Below are 21,503 nucleotides of genomic sequence, written 5' to 3'. Positions count from 1 at the left end.
CTGACTACCCACATGATCAATGCCTCTCATCATCTTATACACCTCTATCAGGTCACCTCTCATCCTACGTCGCTCCAAGGAGAAAAGGCCAAGTTCACTCAACCTATTCTCATAAGACATGCTCGCCAATTCAGGCAACATCCTTGCAAATCTCCTCTGCACCCTTTCTATAGTTTCCACATCCTTCCTGTAGTGAGGTGACCAGAACTGAGCACAGTACTCCAAGTGGGGTCTGACCAGGGTTTGGAGACCCAAGCTATCAAAACTGTACTCATATCTACAGGCCTAATATCAGTTAAAGAGAAAATAACTTACCCTATCTCAGATTTTTCACACGACAAAGGAACTTGAACAGTTTTGGGTGATTGAAGGGTAGCTCTTTGCTGGACACACCCATGAAACTTTACCTCTGGCATCATGTAGAGAAAGGACCTCCTACTTTTTTATTGAGCCCCACAGAAAAACAGCTAATTCTTTACCACTCCCTTGCCCAAGTTTCCTGCTACAACTTTCACAAATTTCCCATCTTACAGAGCCAAGCCCTGTGGTTTCTGGCATCCTCAGTGAAGGACAAAAGTAATTTAGTGCCTTTTATTTAACTTTAGTTTTCCTGTAGCATCAGTTCCAAGCTCAACTGATGATTACCAGGGCATGATGGGTTTGAGGAGCCAAGCGTTTTTAAAAACAGTAGGCTTTCTTTTAGGGCATAAAATTACTTCTTCTTATGAAAAGTCTTTCAGATTAGAAGAGTTCATCATTCAAAAAAAAATAAAGATGAGGGATAACTAGTTAGGCAGTGGATATTTTTTGTTGCTGAAATCACTTGTAACAGATATAAAACACTTATTTAGAAAAGATGGTAAATATTTCTATTTCCTTAACAAAACAGATATTTCTGATTTAACACCATAGTCCCTGCCTTGATACAATAGAACTTGCTTCCTCAGCCTTATCTAAGTTTGGTAGAGTCAACTTGAATTCAGTCTCAAAAGAAACAACACCAGACTACAGTGCTCTAGCTATGAGTGCAAGTGCTGTCACAAATTTAGGAGCAAGATACAATTCAACAGTTGGGAAGTTACTTAACCATGCGTGTTTAGTAAAGATTACTATTTAAAACAGGCCAATATTGGAGCAGTGTTTTCAATAGATGTGTTTTGGCAGATATAGTAACATCCCTCTTATGGCCTCCCTTCTCCAAAATTTTACTACTTTGGCAACGTTCCTAAGATGTGTGAAAGATACAGAGCGTCTTAAAGTGAAACTACTTACTTTTCTAAATTTTTGGCATTTCTTGCAGGACCATATGCATCATAAAATATCATCACATGCAAACACCCTGCTCAGTTATGTTGGATTTCTACTGTGCTTCATAATAGACTTTTTTCAGTCTTATAGCTCGTTTATATTCTGTGTATTTTGCCTGAGCTTTCTCATTTTTTTTTGTGTGCGCGGGAGGGGGATTTGAAGATCGATATGCTTGTTCTAATTTTGTTCGTTTTTTTTGTGTGGAGAGGAGGAATTTGGGTGTTGATCGTGCTGCTGGTCTTTTCTTTCTTGGTTTCGTGGCTATCTGGAGAGGAATGGTTTCAGAGTTGTATACTTTGATAATAAATGAACCTTTGAACCTTGAACAAAATTAGTTTAAAAATAAACTAGCTTCATGTTTTTATGGGTATCCAGGACATTGGTATACTGGTGCTAATATAGGCAACGTTCCACTGGTAAAAAGGTATAAAGTACATTGACTTCTCTAACTTCCGCTAATGCCCCACCTCCCCCTCGTACCCCATCCGTTATTTATATACACACATATTTTCTCTCACTCTCCTTTTTCTCCCTCTGTCCCTCTGACTATACCCCTTGCCCATCCTCTGGGCTTTCCCCCACCCCCTCTTTTCCTTCTCCTTGGGCCTCCTGTCCCATGATCCTCTCATACCCCTTTTGCCAATCACCTGTCCAGCTCTTGGCTCCATCCCTCCCCCTCCCACTTTTAAATCTCTTACTAGCTCTTTCTTCAGTTAATCCTGACGAAGGGTCTCGGCCTGAAATGTCGACTGTACTTCTTCCTAGAGATGCTGCCTGGCCTGCTGCGTTCACCAGTAACTTTGATGTGTGTTGCTCAAAGTTATAAAGAACTTTTTTGCTGACAGGCAAAATCCTTTATTGACAGTCCATGAGTTTTTAAAAAAATTTTAAACCAATAAGCAACTAAATAGATGTATTAACATGTATTAGGAGCTACTGTAGCTCTAAAAAGATTACAATCCCAGTTTGAAAGGCACAGTTTAATATCAAAGATACAAAAAAAAACTGACTTTCAGCTCATGGTCATAACAACCTGACTTTGAGGATAGTAAATACTCCATTATAGCCAAAGTATTCTGTGATTTGTATGCAAGTGTAGTACCTGCAATCTAATTCTCCTCACAAAAAGCCAAATAAAAAGAACTACACTAATTCCATATTTAGTACAATCCTTTCCTTAATAGCAGTTACAAATACTTGGCCAATCATTACTTTTTTTATTCTGAGAGAAATGTTGAAACTTAAGAATAAATTTTATCAACAATTCTTTTTTATTGCAACATTTCCAAGTAAACTCTTCAGCGTATTGTCCTTGAAAATGCACTTTCAATTTACATTTCCTGTCCTTCACATTTCACTAAAATGACAGCTCAAGATCACACATTTAATCTCATTCTTTTTGTCGGTTTAAAACGGAAGGTCAGGAACCCAAACTCATGGTGGTGCTATTACTGCTGTCCAATTTCTTTTTTGTGTGCATTTCTCTTACCAGGCTCCAATATAGTAGTAATGTAAGCAGCTGCTGTTTATGTGGTGCGGCAAAGAGCATGTCTAATCAGTCTTATACATCAAAAGCTTGCTGATCCAGTTTACAACCACTGGAGTCAGTTACAAAACAAGCAGGAAAAGAGAAAGACAAAGGAGGGACAAGTAGAGAGAGTGGGGGTAGGGGAAGGAGAGTGCAGAGCTGACAGGGAATGCTATAATTAGAAGCAAAAGCAGATAGCAGAAGAAATATATGATTTAAAAAATGCAACAATTAAGAGGAATAATAGAAAGTAATCACACTTACTCATCAACAGAAAATAATTTTAAAATAAACACAGACCACCTGCAGAGTTTTACCAATGGGCATTCGATTACATGAGGGTCAACAACATATTTTTGCACATTTTGGTTTATGACCATAGATATAACTCATAAGTTGCTTTGTAAAATTACCAGCAGATTAACTGCGTCTGGCATATATTTTACTCTTGAAACCTACACCTGATGGTCTAATTTATATGAAAGGGGGTTAGATTTTTAACCGGATAACCGGAGTTACCAAATATCAAAGAGAAATCCGTGAGCTAGACGTTGACAGTTCTCAGATATATAAAAACAAATCAGTTCTGGAAATACCAGAGAGCTCAGTCAGAATCAGACTCACAGAGAGGGGCAGCAAGATAACAGACCTTTCAGGCCATCAAGCCCACACTATCTGCACTAATCCTATCTTTGATTCTCGTCAAATCCTTTCAGATTCTACGACTCACCCACTTAATTCACAGTGGCCAATTAACCCACCAACCTGCACATTGCTGGGGTGTGGAAAGAAACTAGAGCACAGGGAGAAAACCCATATAGTCACCAGGAGAAAGAGCAGACACCGTGCAGACAGCACTCGAGGTCAGAACTGATTTCTCAACAAGATAGCCATACATGTTTGAGGAAAGGACAATAAAACTAGATGGTTTTCCTTTCTATTTAATAAAACTGCTTATATATATGTATTGCTTACCAATTTTCATATCCAACTTCCATGCTGGGATAGTGTCGCCATGCTTCAAAGGGCTACTGGCTGGCAGAGGAATGGTCACACAAATAGGCCCGTTCACTTGGATTTCAGTTCCATCACTATTCAACAGATGAACGCTCACTCCTGTGACAGGGCTCAGCTCAAAACTGCTGCTGTTTCCTGTTATAAAGAAAAAAAAAGGTCATTTTGGAGTAATGAAAAGATTAACCATGTCATGTCTGTACAAGAAAGAGATCAATATGGCTATCAGACGTTTGCTATTTTTGCACAGACAAAGAAAACCACTTGATGGATTATTAAGTCATCCATATCTTGAGTACCAAGACAACATACACTAGTTGTGGCTACCTGTTTTCCCTTTTAACTGAATATAAGCTATGACTAGGTGAAGGTAAATTTCACAGAACTCACAGCACAAGAACTGCACAATTACACAAATGGTAGATACATTTCTAATAATTGGTGAATTCAGCACCAAATTATAGGTGACTCACAAAATCAAATACACGGTTCCAAATTATCTGTGCAGCACTGGGAACGTGGAACTCCTTCCCATCCAAAAATAGACCTGAATGAACATTTCCAATTCATCTAATGATGTCTGCCTCTACAGAGTGACCAGCACTTCAATGCAAACTAGACCCGTATCACAACAAAAAAGTAAATTCCCCACTAATGATGAATAGTTATTTACTGACAATGAAATAAACTGCTAAAAGCAACTTACAGATCTCTCTATCTGTAGCACAATTGCTGAACGGAAGGAAAATAGTACTGTACCACCAAAAGATAATAGGTAAAATTTGAAGAGAATTTGCTCATGAATTCAATAATACAATTTAGGTATTCAAAATATCATATTGCATGAAGTTAAAAATTTTTTTTATCAATGGTCCATTGGTCCTGAAAATTACATTATTAATTATTATTTTAATGTAACTTATTTTAAAAAAGGACAGCCTTCAATTTTATGCAATTAAGGATATAATAGTAACTCAAGTAATTAATCGACAGCCATTCAAGCTTGAATGGCTGGGATCACAAGTTTCAGTTGGATGACAACTAGTAGATTTTTTTTATTACAGATCAGATAGTCTGAAATCTCAGATATACTGTGAAAATACACAATTTCTGAAAATATTTATCCTGCAGCCAACATCTTTAACATAGATTAGCTGATCATTGTTGGTTGTGGGATTTCACTGTAATCAATTTTCTTTTGTGTGCCGTATTCTGCCAGAGTCTCAGCGACCACTTTTTTTTTCCAAGTGGTTGTCTTGGAGGAAAGATTCTGTGAGCGGTCCCCCACGCACTTCTCACAACGCAGTTTTTTTTAAACGAGGCCCAATTACAAGCTTGACACTCAAGCCGGCATGGATGGAAAGCGTGCCTGGGAGCAGCCCGACTGGATTTGAACTCGGGAACCTTCGCTCCGGAGTCCAGCGCTGATGTCACTGCACCACCAGCTAGCGTAAATCAATTATCTGTCCCAATTTCCATCACAAGGGCTGCTTACGGAATAATTTCTTAGGCTCTAAGACACATTGTGGTTGTAAAATGACAAGCAAGAAACAGATGCCCTTTCTTTTTCAGTGTGATGTTAATTATTATATTAAGAAATGGCATCATGTTGTAATACGAGTTAAGGTGACCACTCATTAATGTCCTGAGCAAAACAAAATTCCACAATAATCTACAGTAATCGTGTGCAATTTTCTCTTCAACGTTATCAGGCAGACTACCTTAACATGAGATGTAAAACTGTAGATGTAAAAGGAAATTGTGAACAATGGAATGTCAGAAAGACCATCTAACCACAGGATGCATTTAAAGCTAAATACTGCGGATTATGGAAAAATTGAAACACAGAGTGCTGGAGAACCTCAGCGGTCAAAGAGCATTTATGAAGACAGGGACACAGTTACTGATTAAGATCAATGAACAGGTAAACATTAGAGGTTCCAACAGCATAATGAACAATGCAAAGCCCACAGGAAACTAAAACTATATCAGAAACAAAAGTGAACATGGATGCTTCAAGTCATTGTACAAGTTCTAAAATGTTCATGGTAAAGCTGTTAGGAGTTCACTGGGTTCAGCAGAAAGAGCTATTGAATAACATGACGGAACTGTAGAATAGATCTGTCTTTGTTGGTTTCATTTAACTGCTGATGAGACTAAATCCGTATCTTAAAAAGGTCATTAATTTTCAGAATATGTCTGTTTTGAGAAATATTCTTCAATTTAATATAGAAATTCAGTAATGGCAATGGAATGACTCAGATATGGCATACATGTTAATATACACTGATGAAAATCTCTTACCCCGTAAGGGAATGATATAAAAGCAGGATCTAATATTTAAATGAACATTTAACTAGATCAATTAACATTTCACACTATTACAACATAGTAAAATAGTTAGTGAAATTTAAAAGATACAGAGCAATGAAGTAAAATAGCTTTACTATAAACACAATTTTATTGGATTAAGATGTAGATACAGTGGTGTTGGGTTAACTGGGTTATCAATTCATCAGGGCAGCGGCTTATTTGTGCCAACTCTTAAAGAACTCAGAGAAATTAGCCGAGATTCCCTTTGTTTATTTGGGACACTATGCCTCTTAATTGGGACAGGAGACTGTTGCTCAACAGTTTCCAACTAGCATCAGTCATGTGCATGTGTGGCTGTTAGACACTACACTTGCTTAGAGTGAACAGTTCTTAAATAGCATCAGTTGCATGTGTTTTATGTTCAAAAAACAGTGACTTTTGTCACATAGCTGGCAAGAAATAAGAGCTAAGACAATTTTGAACTGTTTTACTCACTGTGGTTTTAAGGATTTATGCTTGGAGATGCCAGAAATAGCTGGCAGTGAAAATGAAATGATTTCATTTCTTCAACAAGTTAGGAACTACAAAGAACTTGAAGGCGTTGACAGTCATCTTGAATGTTACAATGAAAACTGAAGATTTGGAGGATCCAATTGTTGAAAGCATTGTATGAAGGCACTGAGTGCCTGTGCAGATTTTGTTCATTTACAGCCCAATGAACTCTGCAGTGTACACTGCATTAATTCCTCTATCAATAATTATTAGGAGGCTATACAGGTTTATAGTACTGTAGCAGTATTAGTAGTGTTCTAAGTTGTTCTGTATTTCATTTAAATACATAATTTGTTACTCAGTTAAACAGTAGCTTGTCTTGGTTATACCTTTTTAACTACGTTTGTATTTCCATGAAACTTTGTCTAATTGGGACAGTCGCTTAATTGGATCAATATATATTGGTCCCAATTAACCAGAAACTGCTGTATATAGCTATGTGAATGTGTATGTACATCTAATTCCTTCATTGCTACTTTTTTTTGAAATATTCAAAACTGGTCAGAGAAGGCACAAAAAAATTAGTTGACCACAAATTTCTAAAATTATCCAGTGACGTCCATTCAGGATTGGATGGTAACAAGAATTAATATTTCTGGAAGCTGAAATTGACCAAAATCTAAACACAAGAAATTCTGAAGACGCTGGAAATCCAAACAACATACACAAAATACAGGAGGAACTCAGGCAGCATCTAAGGAAATGAACAGTCAGTTAACATTTTGGGCCGAGACCCTTCTTCAGAACTGGAAAGGAAGGGGGAAGATGCCAGAATAAAAAGGTGGGGGAGGGGAAGGATGATAGTTAGAAGATGATACTTGAAGTCAGGTGGGTGGGAAAGGTAAAGGGCTGGAGATGAAGGAATCTGATAGGAGAGGAGAGTGGACCATAGGAGAAAGTGTAGGAGGAGCAGCACCAAGGGGTGGTGACAGACAGGTGAGAAGTAGTAAGGGGCCAGAGTGGGGAATAGTGTGGTCTCATCATGGCACAAGAGGCAGCCATGGGCCAACATGTCGGAGCATGACCAACACCTGTTGTGTAGTCACATGCTGGTTCCATAATTTCCAGGAGAGCATGGTTTGAGCAGAGAAACATCAATTTGTCTTTCTATATGACATGAATTATTGGCCACAGAATGAAAATGAAGTGGGACTGTTTTCATCTTCACAGACAACTTGGGGAAAATGTTCAAATATTTTTCTGGCTATATATAGTGACTCCTGCAGGCTATCCAGCAATGGACAAATTCAATTATTCCTCATCTGGAAATAAAAGGGTCCAGAATATTAACTCTGCACAGATGTTGTTAACCTCCTGAGTATTTCAGCATTTTTATTTTTAATTCAAATTTCCAACATCCACAGTATTTTGCATTCTTAGTAGTTAAGAAGCTTCTTTTTCAAAGACCGATACCCGACTTCACAACAGGCAAACTAACCCATTCTAAATTCTCATAAGAAGTTCCAATTAAAAGACAAATTCTGGAGTAAAATTAACTCACTAATAAAGTTAAAGTTTACTTTCAAAATATTTCCTCTGAAATAAAATCAGATAAATAAGACTTCTGATGGCAACCAAACAATGATAATGCAGAACTGCTTTCTGAAGAGACTCTGCAAACCCTTATTCACAGGCCCACATAGCTTTCCAAAAAATGCAGCAAAAAAGATGCAACGAGGAATGTTTTCTTTTGATGAATATGACCTGGAACTCGTTCACTTGTTTCTGGTTGCAGGTTGTCTCAGTTAGAATGAAGCAGTAACCCAAGTAATTCAAGACTAAGCTGCAATCAAAAGAACGTGACTGCAACTGGTGAGAATGTGTGCTCTCTCCCAGACCCAGAACTCCTCTGTAACAAGGGATTTGATGTAACTATACTAACTATCCTTGTAACCTAACTTATGATTTTACTAAATTAATATAGTAATATATCACACGAAACTATGAATACAAAAAATAGATTTTGTTCAACACTTAAAAGTCTAGAAAAAAATCTCATCTGTTTCTTTACAGTAAGGTTACTTATTATATTGCCAATGTAAAGGAAGATGAAACTGCATAATCTATTTTGAACTTTTTCAGAAGACAAGTTAATTTGAGACAAAATTGGATACAGGGTCTAATATCAAAGTTCAGAATCTTGAGAGGGGAAACTCACAGTTGTGTTGGTAGTGGTTTCCTGATGACAGAGAGAACTTTAAAATAAAGTAATATTAATAGGAATAGAGGTAACTCTAGTGAAATAGTAACCAAGAGGATGGAATTAATGATTCATTAGTTCACTACAGCATCTGAAAATTTGAAATTCAGTTATTTAAATTACAGAATTAAATAAACATATATATTATCACACCAATTATCTGTTTCAATAATCCCTTAAGGAAGGAGTGTGTCAGGTCTGCCCTTCCCCCAAACACACTGTGGTTAGCTTGACTCTAAACCATCCTCTAAAATGGCCTGCAAACTATTCAGTTGCATCAAATCATTACAATGAAGACAAGAATTAAACCAAATGTACCACCCAAGATTGACCTTACAACAGGATACATCAGCGACAAAAATAATCCCACTCCAGACCAACTAGACAACATGATGCAGACTCAAATCCTTTAAGTAATATCTCAGACTGTTCTATTACCACCTTTCTGCCTCACTAGCAGAACTGACCCACAAGAGGCGACATCATTGTGAAATATAGTAAGGAAGAAACGATCTATCAGAATCGAATGGAAACGTGGAATTTCAGTGTCAGAATCAGGTTTAATATCACTGACATCCAATATGTCATGAAATTTGTTCTGTGGCAACAGTATGTTGCAATACATAATAATTAATCAAAAACTATAAATTACAATAAGAAACATAAACAAAAAATTAAACTGAGTATTGCAGAAAGAGAGCAAAACAATAGTGAGGTAGTGTTCCTGAAATATTGAGTGTGTGTCTTCAGGCTCTTGTACCTCCCCCCGATGGTAACAATGGGAAGAGGGCATGTTCTGGGTGATGGGTGTCCTTAATGACAGATGCCACCTTCTTGAGGCATTGCTTTTTGAAGGTATCCTCGATGGAGCTGTCTGAGTTTACTTCAGCAGCTTTTTCTGATCTTGTGCAGTGGCACCCACTCGCCCTTATCCCCTCCCCAATAACAGATGGTGATGCAACTGGTTAGATTATTCTCCACGGTACACCTGTAGAAATTTGCAATCGTCTTCGGTGACATACCAAGTCTCTTCAAACCCCCAATGAAATATAGCCACAGTCATGCCTTCCATGTAATTGCATCAATACGTTAGACCCAGGAAAGATCTTCAGAGATGTTGAAATCCAGGAACTTTAAACTGCTCACCCCTCGATGAGGACTAGCGTGTGTTCCCTTGATTTCCCCTTCCATACGTCCACAATAAATTCCTCACTGATGCTGAGTATGAGGTTGACGGTGTAACACCACTCAACCAACTGATCTATCTCACTCCTGTTTGCCTCCTGATCACCATTTGAAATTCTACCAACAGTAGTTGTGTCATCAGCAAATTTATAGATGACATTTGAGCTGTGCCTAGCCACACAGTCATGGGTGCAGAGAGAGTAGAGTACCTCACATCCTTGAGGTGCGCTAGTGTTGAGAGAGGAGACATTATTTATGATCCACATAGACTGTGGTCTTGTTGTAAAGAAGTCAAGGATCCAATTGTAGAGGAAGGTACAGAGGTAACCTCCAGTTGCAGAGGATGCGACATGGCAACCTGCCTCAATGACCATAATCCAGTTGCACTTATATCCACAGTGAAGAAGTGTTTTGAGAGGTTGGTGATGAACTATATCAACACCTGGCTGTGAAACAACTTGGATCTGCTCCAGTTTGTCTACCGGCACAACAGGTCCACAACAGATGCCATTGCATTGACCCTTCACTCAACCCTGGAACATCTAGACAGCAAAGAAGCATACATCATGATGTTCTTTATTGATTACAGCCTAGCATTCAATACTATCATCCCCTTAAAACTAATCAATAAGCTTTAAGACGTTGACGTTAATACCTTCTTGTGCAATTGGATCCTCTATTTCTTCCAGTGCCTACCCCAGACAGTTCCGAATGGCAACAACATCTCCTGCACAATCTCCATCACGGTCCGCTTATGACTGTGTGGCTCAGCACAGCTTTGATGCCATATTTAAGTTTTCTGATGACACCACTGTCATAGGCCAAATCAAAAGGTGGTGACAAATCAGTGTACAAGAGGGAGATTGGAAATCTGGCTGATTGTTGCCACAACAACAAGCTCTTACTCAACGTCAGCAAGACCAAGGAGCTGATTATTGACTAAGGAGGAGGAAACCAGAGGTCAATGGGCCAGTCCTCATCTGAGGTTCAGAGGTGGAGAAGGTCAGCAACATTAAATTCCCTGGTGTTATCAGTTTGGAGGACCAGTATAGAGTCCAATATGTTAGGTGCAATTATGAAGAAAGCACGGTAGCGCCTTTACTTTCTTAGATGTTTGAGAAGATTCAGCATGACATCTAAAACTTTGACTAACTTCTATAGACGTGACAGGGAGTTTATATAGACTGGTTGCATCACAGCCCAGAATGGAAACACAAATGCCCTTGAATGGAAAATCCTGCATAAAGTAGTGGATATGGACCAGTCCATCAGGGTAAAGCCCTCCCCACAATTCAGCACATCTATACAGTGTGTTGTCGTGGGAAAGCAGCATCCATCATCAGGGACACTCACTACCCAGATCATGCTTTCTTCTCACTGCTGCCATCAGGTAGAAGGTACAGGAGGCTCAGGACTTGCACCACCAGGTTCAGGAACAGTTACTACCCCTCAACCATCAGGCTTCTGAACAAGAAGGGATTCAGCTTCACTTGCACCATCAATGAACTGTTCCCACAACCTACGGACTCTTCCAAAAACTCTTCACCTCATGTTCACACTGTAATGTATATATTGTTATTATTATTATTTCCTTTTTATGTATTTTCACAGCTTGTTGATTTTTGCAGATTGGTTGTCCACCCTATTGGTGCAGTCTTTCATTAATTCTAATATGGTTACAGGATAGATTGAATACACCCTCAAGAAAATGAATCACAGGACTGTATACGGAGACATACAGTGGCATGCAAAGGTTTGGGTACCCCTGGTCAAAATTTCTGTTACTGTGAATAGTTAAGTGATTAGAAGATGAACTGATCTCCAACAGTTAAAGGTGAAATATTCTTTTCAATATTTTAAGCAAGATTAGTGTATTATTTTTGTTTTCTACAATTTTAGAGTGGAAAAAAGGAAGGAAGCACCATGCAAAAGTTTGGGCACCCCAAGAGATTTGAGCTCTCAGATAACTTTCACCAAGGTCTCAGACCTTAATTAGCTTGTTAGGGCTATGACTTGTTCACAGTCACTGTTAGGAAAGGCCAGGTAATGCAAATTTTGAAGCTTTATAAATACCCTGACAGCTCAAACCTTGTCACAACAATAAGCAGCCATGGGCTCCTCTAAGCAGCTGCCTAGCACTCTGAAAATTAAAATAAATGATGCCCATAAAGCAGGAGAAGACTATAAGAAGATAGCAAAGCATTTTCAGGTAGCCGTTTCCTTAGTTCGTTATGTAATTAAGAAATGGCAGTTAACAGGAATGGTGGAGGTCAAGTTGAGGTCTGGAAGACAAAGAAAACTTTCCAAGAGAACTGCTCGTAGGATTGCTAGAAAGGCAAATCAAAATCCCCGTTTGACTGCAAAAGACCTTCAGGATGATTTAGCAGACTCTGGAGTGGTGGTGCACTGTTCTACTGTGCAGCGACACCTGCACAAATATGGCCTTCATGGAAGAGTCATCAGAAGAAAACCTTTCCTGCTTTCTCACCACAAAATTCAGCGTCAGAAGTTTGCAAAGGAACATCTAAACAAGCCTGATGCACTTCGGGAACAAGTCCTGTGGACTGATGAAGTTAAAATAGAACTTTTTGGCCGCAACGAGCAAAGGTATGTTTGGAGAAAAAAGGGTGCAGAATTTCATGAAAAGAACCCCTCTCCAAATGTAAAGCACGGGGGTGGATCGATCATGCTTTGGGCTTGTGTTGCAGCCAGTGGCACGGGGAAAATTTCACTTGTAGAGGGAAGAATCAATTCAATTAAATACCAGCAATTCTGGAAGCAAACATCACACCATCTGTAAAAAAGCCAAAGATGAAATGAGGATGGCTTCTACAACAGGATAATAATTCTAAGCACACCTCAAAATCCACAACGGACTACCTCAAGAGGCGCAAGCTGAAGGTTTTGTCATGGCCCTCACAGTCCCCCGACCTAAACATCATCGAAAATCTGTGGATAGACCTCAAAAGAGCAGTGCATCAAGACGGCTCAAGTATCTCACAGAACTAGAAGACTTTTGGAAGGAAGAAGGGGCAAAAATCCCCCAAACAAGAATTGAAAGACTCTTAGCTGGCTACAGAAAGCATTTACAAGCTGTGATACTTCCCAAAGGGGGTGTTACTAAGTACTGATCATGCAGGGTGCCCAAACATTTGCTTCGGGCCCTTTTCTTTTTTGGTATTTTGAAACTGTAAAAGATGGAAATAAAAAAAGTAATTTTGCTTAAAATATTAAAGAAATGTGTCATCTTTAACTTTATGCCTCTTGGAAATCAGGTCGTCTTTTACTCGCTTATCTATTCACAGTAACAGATATTTTGACCAGGGTGCCCAAACTTTTGCATGCCACTGTATATGTATACAGAGACATATATGTATAAGCTGTTGATTAGAACTGAGGGCATGATTGTGTTGAATACTAATCTGTAGTCAATTAACAGTTGCCTTAAGCAGATTTTGCTATTGTCCAGGTGATCAGACATGGGGAAAGAATGTGCCGTAAAAAATAAAAAAGCTGCAGGTGCTGAAAATATGAAATAAAAGCATATTTTACTCAACAAAACAGGCAACGTTCCTGGAAATAAAAATAGATTTTGTTTTTCCCAAGTTAAATGCCCTTCATTAGAATGCAGAAAGAGAAAAATCCATTACTTTTAATATGCAGACATGGTGGGAGGGAGAATGGGAGGAAGGAGAATATCAGTGATAGGGCAGTGCCGAGGCTGTCAAGCAGTTAATATGCAGAAGTACTCTATAACTTAGAGTAACTACTGGAAGCAGTCAGAGAGGGGACACAAACAAGGAAATGTAATAACTTGTAAAGTTTACATTTGTAGGAGACATATAGCAGGTTAGGCTATGCCAATGATGAGAGAAAAACAGCCAAATTCACAGACAAGTGATTTACTGCAGAATTAGAGAGCTAAGGTACAGTTAGAGAAAATAAGTTACCTAGAGCACAGAATTTGATACAAATCCCAGAAGGCTGTAAGAAGCTGTTCTTCAAATTTGCTTCGAGCCTCATTAGAACAGAGCAGCTGGGTCGGAGTGGAAGTGGGAAAAGAAAATTATAGTGGCAGGCAACAGGAAGCTCAGAGCCACTCCTGCAGCCTAAACAGATGATCCACAAAAGGTACTGAAAGAAAAATTAATTCACATTTGGTTTCTCCAGTGTAAAGACCAGCACATTCTGAATGCAGTTCACTAGATTGAGCAAGTGAATCACTGGTTCACCTGAAATTATCTTGGATGGTGAGAAGAAATGAAAGGATAGAATGTCATATCTCCTGCATGTTATAATGGTGCCGATACAAGAGTGGAGCAGAAAGTTGATGACAGCAGTTCATTTGAAATGCTGTATGTAGAGTTGGGAGGAAGATAGGTCTGATGGCGGAATCATGTTGGATTTGGTGGAAACTGCAAAGTAAAATCTATTGAATATGGAAGCTGGCGGGATGCAAGGTGGAAAAGGACTGAGAACAGAAGATTGAGAAATAGGTGAGCTGTGGTCATGGATTTGCCAACTGTGGTAGATGGGAAGTCACAATTCAGGAAGTGTGACATTTTAGAGGCACCTGTATGGAAAGTCTGCACATCAATGGATATATGATGTAGACAGGAAGTGGGAGGTTATGATAGCTGTGGAAGTCTGTAGGCTTATAATGGATGTTTGTCACTAGCCTCTCCTGGAAAATGGAGATGGAGCAATCCAGAAACAGAAGAAAAAAGTCAAACAGGGACTGTGTGGACCTGAGAGAAAAGGTGTTTTTCTCTTCTATGAGTACAGAAAGCAGCACCAATGCACTGAGAAAGAGAATTGAGAAAGGAGTTCGATGAGGACTGAAAAACAGATTGTCCCCAGAAAGTGTGTAATATGATCGGTGAAGCTAAGGCCATTGTGAGTTGCCTGTGGCTACACGTTTGCTCTGGAGAATGTAAATGAAGTTTAAAGGGAAGTTGTTCAACAGCAAATAGGAAGAAGCTCCAAAAATATTTCCACCCCAACAGTTTCAAAGCCAGGTGCAGGAGTGCTACAGATAAGGCATTTACAGCCAAGAGAAATACCTAGACAATACAACTTGTTTTCTTTCTGAGACTCTGTTGTCATAGAAACAGTCTTCAGTCATTTTAATCTTTCTCATCTGATGTCAAGAAATAATTGAACACACGAGAAACAGCAATGACAATGGGACAAGGCAACATCTCAGCTGAGTACTAACTATGTCTCTAACCAAGCTGTTCCAGTACAATCAAAACACCAGCATCTACCCAACAAGGTAGAAAATTGCCCAGATACCTCTTCCGCACAAATTTCAGGGCAAATTTAACATTGCTAATTAGCAGCACGTCAGACTATTTCTCAAGGAGACTACAGCTGTTCAAGTTTGCAGCTCAGTGCCAGCTTCAAGGGTGATTATAGATTATCAATAAATGCTGACATTTCCAGCAATACCCTAATCTTAAAGATGAATTTAAGGAGATATTTTACCTGTTTGATTTACGTCAATTCCTCGTAAATGTGGGAAGCCACCTACTTCCCAAGGAGTGACAGCTACTGTAAGAAAAGCAATCAGGTCCCGATAGGTTAAGTTCTTTGGCAAGATGAGAGACCTTCTCTGGAACTGAATCTTAGGCTGAATTAGGGTGCCTGTGGAGTAAGAACAACAAGGATTTTTTTGTAAGGGATCATTATGACAGAATTAAACTTTGTTAAATATAATGAACCATGAAAACAATTTACATCATTTAACAGCGCATAACAACAGGAATTCTGCAGATGCTGGAAATTCAAGCAACACACATCAAAGTTGCTGGTGAACGCAGCAGGCCAGGCAGCATCTCTAGCAAGAGGTACAGTTGACGTTCCAGGCCGAGACCTGAAACGTCGACTGTACCTCTTCCTAGAGATGCTGCCTGGCCTGCTGCGCTCACCAGCAACTTTGATGTGTGTTGCTACGTCATTTAACAGCACAGTTTAGCATAATCGTTACAGGAGGTAAAGCCAGTAGCATCACATCAGTTAGATCTAAAAAGCAGGTTCAACCTACTGGTAAATAACCAGCACAGATCCAACGTGTTGATGTTTAGCTACATTTTATTTTTGCAGATAAGTTTTTCCCTTGTCCCCGAAGTACCTAGTGTTTAATTTTGAATTTAGGCTCCAATTTTTTTTTAAAACTGTGTTGCCCATTCATTTGTTGTTTTATTTACTACAGAAGGGTGTTGAAGCATTGCAGCAACATTGTGGCTTTTTCTGACCTATGCCCTCAACCTCTCCCCACCTCCCACCCCCACACCACCACTACCTTGTCACTTCACTGACCAGGACTCTCGAGCCACATCTTTAGGCCCTGATAGTTTGCAGACCACTGTAATGGAAGACCCTGATCAGGTAACATCAAAGACGTCGGCATCCAGAAAGTGAGTCACCTGGCCATGGCTTTGTGGAACTGGATACCAAGGATATGGGAATCAAACACCAGTTGATAAAAGGGCACACGTGGACAATATCCATCACTGGTGTGACAGTTCTATTGGGAATAAACAGTCAGTTCTGCACATTCATCCACTTCAAGGCATGCTGTGCTATGGAAAAGTTAACCCACTCATTCACGCCTCACCCTGTACCTTCACTTATCTACCACAAGTTGCAGTCATTTCCTGCTTCTACAATTAATGTGATACCCACAGTTACGCTAGCAACTCATAATCTAAAAATAATTTGTAAAAACTGAAATGTACATTAATTGCACCAAGTTTGTACAAAAGCTCCATGTTATTTAATTCTTGCCCAACAGCCCTTTAAAGTTGTTTAAATATGTTTTGCCACCCTGTCACTTATCAGCCCCTACTAGAAGCAGATCAATCTCCCCAACTCACACCACCTTTCTAGAAAAGAAACTGACCTACACTTGTGGTTGACTTTACCAAACGAGATGCCGGACTTGTTAAATACAACTTGTTAAGTACCTTGACATATTTTGGTAGAATCCAACTAGTTACTCATTCATGAATTAGATCAGAAAACCGAGAACAATACCACATAGAAACTGCCCCTTCAGCCCACAACGTTGTGCTGAACTAATCAGGCAAATGATGCCTAATTAAACCAATCCCTTCTGCCTGCATGTTATCTGTATCCCTCCATTCTCTGCATATTCATGTGCCTCTATAAGAACATGCTAAAATGCCACTATCTTATTTGCCACCATGACCCGCGGCAGCGCATTCCAGGCACCCTTTCTGTGCAAAATAAAACTTACTCACACATCTCCTTAGGACTTACCCCCACTCACCTCAAATGCATGGGTTTTAGTACTTGATATTTTGACTCTGCGAAAGATACTAGCTGTCCCTCTGCGCATCTCATAACCGTATAAACTTCTATCAGGTCTCCCCTCTGCCTCCGCTACTGCAGAAAGAACAAAGTTTGTCCAACCTCTCCTTAAGCGCATGCCCTCTAATCCTGGCAGCATCTTGGTAAACCTCTTCTGCACCCTCTTCAAAGCCTCTATGTCCTTCCCATAATAGGGTAACCAGAATTGAACGCAATACTCCAGATGCTTCCTGACCAGTTTTATAAAGCTACAACACAACTTCCCAACTCTTCACCAATGCTTCGACTTACAATGGCAAGCATACCATATGCCTTCTTTACCGCCCACCAACATGTGTATTACTTTCAGGGACTTGGACCGAAAGATCCCTCTGTACATGAGTGCTGTTAAGTGTCCTACTGTTAGCTGTGTACTGTCCCTTCACAAGACCTTCCAAAGTGCTACATTTGGCTACATCCAATTCTATTTATCATTCTTTATCTGCAACTGATCTGTATCTCACTGCGCCCTTTGGTAATCTTCTCAATCCTCCACACCATCAATAGCACTACCAGTCATTGCATCGTCTGAAATTACTAACTCACCCATTCCAAGTAAATAAAACAAATAGCAGAGGTCCTATTATGAATTTCTGTGGAACATCAGCAGGAACTGAACTCTAGCCAGAATAAGACCCCTCAATATCTACCCCCTGTCCTCTTTAGGCAAGCCAATTCGGATTCCACACAGCCAAGTCAACTTGGATCCTATGGATCTTAACCTTCTGGATAAACCTACCATGAGAGACCCTACCAAATGTCTTACTAAAATCCATGTAGACAACATCCACTGCTCCACCTTCATCATCTGCTCAAAATATTAAATCAACCTAGTAAGACATGACCTGCTCTGCACAAGGCCATGGATTTCCAAATACTCACTAATCCTATCTCTAACAATCCTATCCAACTGCTTACCTACTTCTGTGCGAGATTCTATGTTCTATAATTTCTGCTATTATCCCCATGTCCCTTCTCGAACAAAGGGACATTTGCTATTTAGCAGTTCTCCAGGACCCCCAACCGTACTGGTGGGCAGAAAGGACACAAAACCCTCAACCAAGGCTGCAGCAATCTCATCTCTTGCCCCCCTCAGTAATCTGGGGTATATCCCATCAAGCCATATTCCATTAATATTCTTCAAGAGACCCAACATGATCTCATTATTTAAATTAGAAATAAATGGACATGGAATTTTAAAAAAAACTCTACAGGGCAGAGGGCTATGACAAGACGGCAGTGGATCCAAGTTTCAGCCCATCAATGATTCAGCGTCAGGACTTTAAGTATATACCCCACATATTTAAATTTAGGATTCAAATCCTGAGGATGCAAAGACATTCCACTGTGTGCTGTAAATATTTTGATTTTGTATGTGTAGTATCACATCGAGGAGCAGCACAAATCAGTTAGTACATAAGACACAAGGGCAAGGATAGGCTATTTACCTTCAGCACCATTTATGAAGATAAATGCTAATCTTTTACCCAAACATCACTGTACTGTGTTCATTTCATATCCTTTTATTCCATTATATTCAAGTATCTACTTCACCTTTAGTATACCCAACAGATGAGCTTCCACAGGCCTCTTGATATGGGAATTCCATTAACTCACTACCCTCTGGAGTGTCAGGGAGGGGTAGCACCTCTGGTGGGGGAACATGTCACGTCCTTTTCAAGGCGGTTAGTCCACCTTTGGTCCCGACCTGGCACTCAGCTCCCACCTGTGGTTCCCCGTAGCGGTTTTCATGCGACAGCGGCCACACCCCGGGCAACGGCTTCGACAAGCCGGCTAAACCAGGTGAGGATAACCGACGGGTCTCAAACCCTCGGTGAGATAGGAAGTTGTCTACCCCAGCAAGTGAAGACAGACTCCGACGGATTGAGTGGACGAGACCAGTGTAAGGTCCAACAGTCAAGAAGGTGGTCTCCGCAAGCGTCATGGAACGTGTAGAGCAGGACAAGACACAGAAGACGTCCTGGTCATCCACTGCGCCTAGTCCCATCTCCAGCCATCTCGACTCTGTCTTGCCACTGGATCCAGATGGGAATTGGGAAGAGAGAGTGAGGCTGACACTGCGCAACTCTCCCTCACTTAAATCCAAATCACGCGCTAGTCTCGACACCATCATAATGGTGTTGCAGTCTTCAACGACATAGATGATGGATGAACACCCTCTGGGTGAAGAGATTTCATCTAATCTCAATGGTGAATCCCGACATTATTACTGCAGATTCTAGACCGGGGTCAGCAACCTTTTTGCCTCTGTGGGCTGGATCGCGTATTAATGAGCGGACAGTGGGCCAGATAAATGCCATAAAAAACTTGAAATGTGGGAATTATCCATTTAAATACATCTAGTTATGTTTTGCCTCAAATTAATGAATAACACATGCTAGAAAATCATTTGTGCTTAACCAAGGATGCCAATTAGTAATCAAAGAACTCAGTTTAGTTTTTCTGTCCCACCATTGCTGGTGCCCCATCAGTTGTGATGCCAATTAGCTTCGACACATTAAGTTTCATTTCTGACATCATTTTCAGCAAAGCTTCAAAAGTGTCTGCTCCAGTAACCGTGTCCTTCATAGGAATTAATTGAATAAACTCTTCAAAAATTTGAAAAGTCGAGGTCACTCCTCGCACAAACACTGCAAGTTGAGCAGTGTCTCTCAAGTCTGTACTCTCAGCAAGTGCAACTGAAAAAAAATGCAATTCGTTGCAGGCATCCCTTAAACAACTTTTAACATCTGCTGACATTTCTTCAACTCGCTGTGTGATCGTTCTTGCTGACGAGCTGATAGATGCAAATGAAGATTTCTTTTCAGGACAAACAATATCCACCACTACCAGTAAACATTCTTTGACAAACTCTCCATTGTAAAAGGCTTCATCTTTTCTGCAATCCATTCTGAGACTTCGTAGCTGGCACGGATATTTCCTTCATTTTCACTGCTTTTTCGGCACTCAGAGTCTACTTTCCTGCGTTTTGCATTCATTGCCATTGGAATTTTTTTCTTTGATTTTATTTTGAAATGTGACTTATTCAAAAAGTATCGTAGAACATGTAAATATCTGGATATTGAGCGTGGATTTCTTGTTAAAACACAGTGACACTGTTTCTGTTTATAAATTTGAACGATCCCATCTGAAAACCTGCGCGTGCACGGAGAGTATCTAATACACATTAATAAGGTGGTCCGCCTTCCTGTCATTTGTATATACCAGTGTTTGGTTTGGAACAAAACAGAACCTGGGGCCAGTGTAACAAGACGCCATGCATGTCCATCAGTGTGGTCGCGTGAAACACTCAGAACAAGGAAAAAAAAAAAAAAAAAAAAAATCGCTCGCAGGCCAGATAAGCATAGTATCTCAATATTTGCTCATGGGCTGGTTAAAATACCTTCGCGGGCCGGATCTGGCCCGCCGCCGTAGGTTGCCTACCCCTGTACTAGACACTCCAGCTGAGAGAAGCATAACCTCTGTACCAATCCTGTCAAACCTTCCAAAAATTGTGCATTTTTCAATTGGATAATATAGAAACATAAGAAATAAAAGGTCATGGTTATTTGGTCTGCATTCCTTTATCATCCAATAAGATCAAGAGAAATCTTTTCTGTCAGCATCACTTTCCCATACTGACCCTACAGTCCTTGTTCATCTCTTATTACTCTTTCGAGATATTTATTTGTTTGTTTGTTTGGTGAGATACGGTGTGGAGTAGGCCCTTCCTGCCCTTCGAAATATGTCACCCACCAATCTAATCCTAGTCTAATCACAGGACATTTTACAATGACCTATTAACCTTCCAACCGGTACATCTTTGGACTGTGGGAGGAAGCCAGAGCACCCAGAGGAAACCCACGTGGTCACGGGGAGAACATTTGTGTCAGGCTTAAGCAGATTCAGTCTGTTTAATTCCTCCTCACAGTTGGGGTTTAAATGGGAGATTTTACATTAAATGCATGAATGATTTTCCAAGGTAAATTTCACTAACTGCTTATTACCACTCAAAATTGAAAACTACAT

The 21,503-nt window shown here is 39.9% G+C and overlaps 1 protein-coding gene across 1 annotated transcript in view; it reads right to left on the bottom strand.

The window, feature by feature from the left end:
- The window catches only part of fam171a1 (family with sequence similarity 171 member A1), a 173,718-nt gene that overhangs the window by 25,992 nt on the left and 126,223 nt on the right, over nucleotides 1-21,503 (bottom strand). The window contains exons 4-5 of the mRNA XM_072253740.1: nucleotides 15,588-15,746; nucleotides 3,812-3,988 (exon numbers count right to left, since the gene is read on the bottom strand). Of these exons, the coding sequence (XP_072109841.1) occupies nucleotides 3,812-3,988; nucleotides 15,588-15,746 (336 nt within the window). The remainder of the gene's footprint in view (nucleotides 1-3,811; nucleotides 3,989-15,587; nucleotides 15,747-21,503) is intronic.

The sequence above is a fragment of the Mobula birostris genome, chromosome 3 (assembly GCF_030028105.1).
Source record: "Mobula birostris isolate sMobBir1 chromosome 3, sMobBir1.hap1, whole genome shotgun sequence".
In the NCBI taxonomy this organism is placed as follows: domain Eukaryota; kingdom Metazoa; phylum Chordata; class Chondrichthyes; order Myliobatiformes; family Myliobatidae; genus Mobula; species Mobula birostris.
This window is presented reverse-complemented; position numbering and strand designations above follow the sequence as displayed.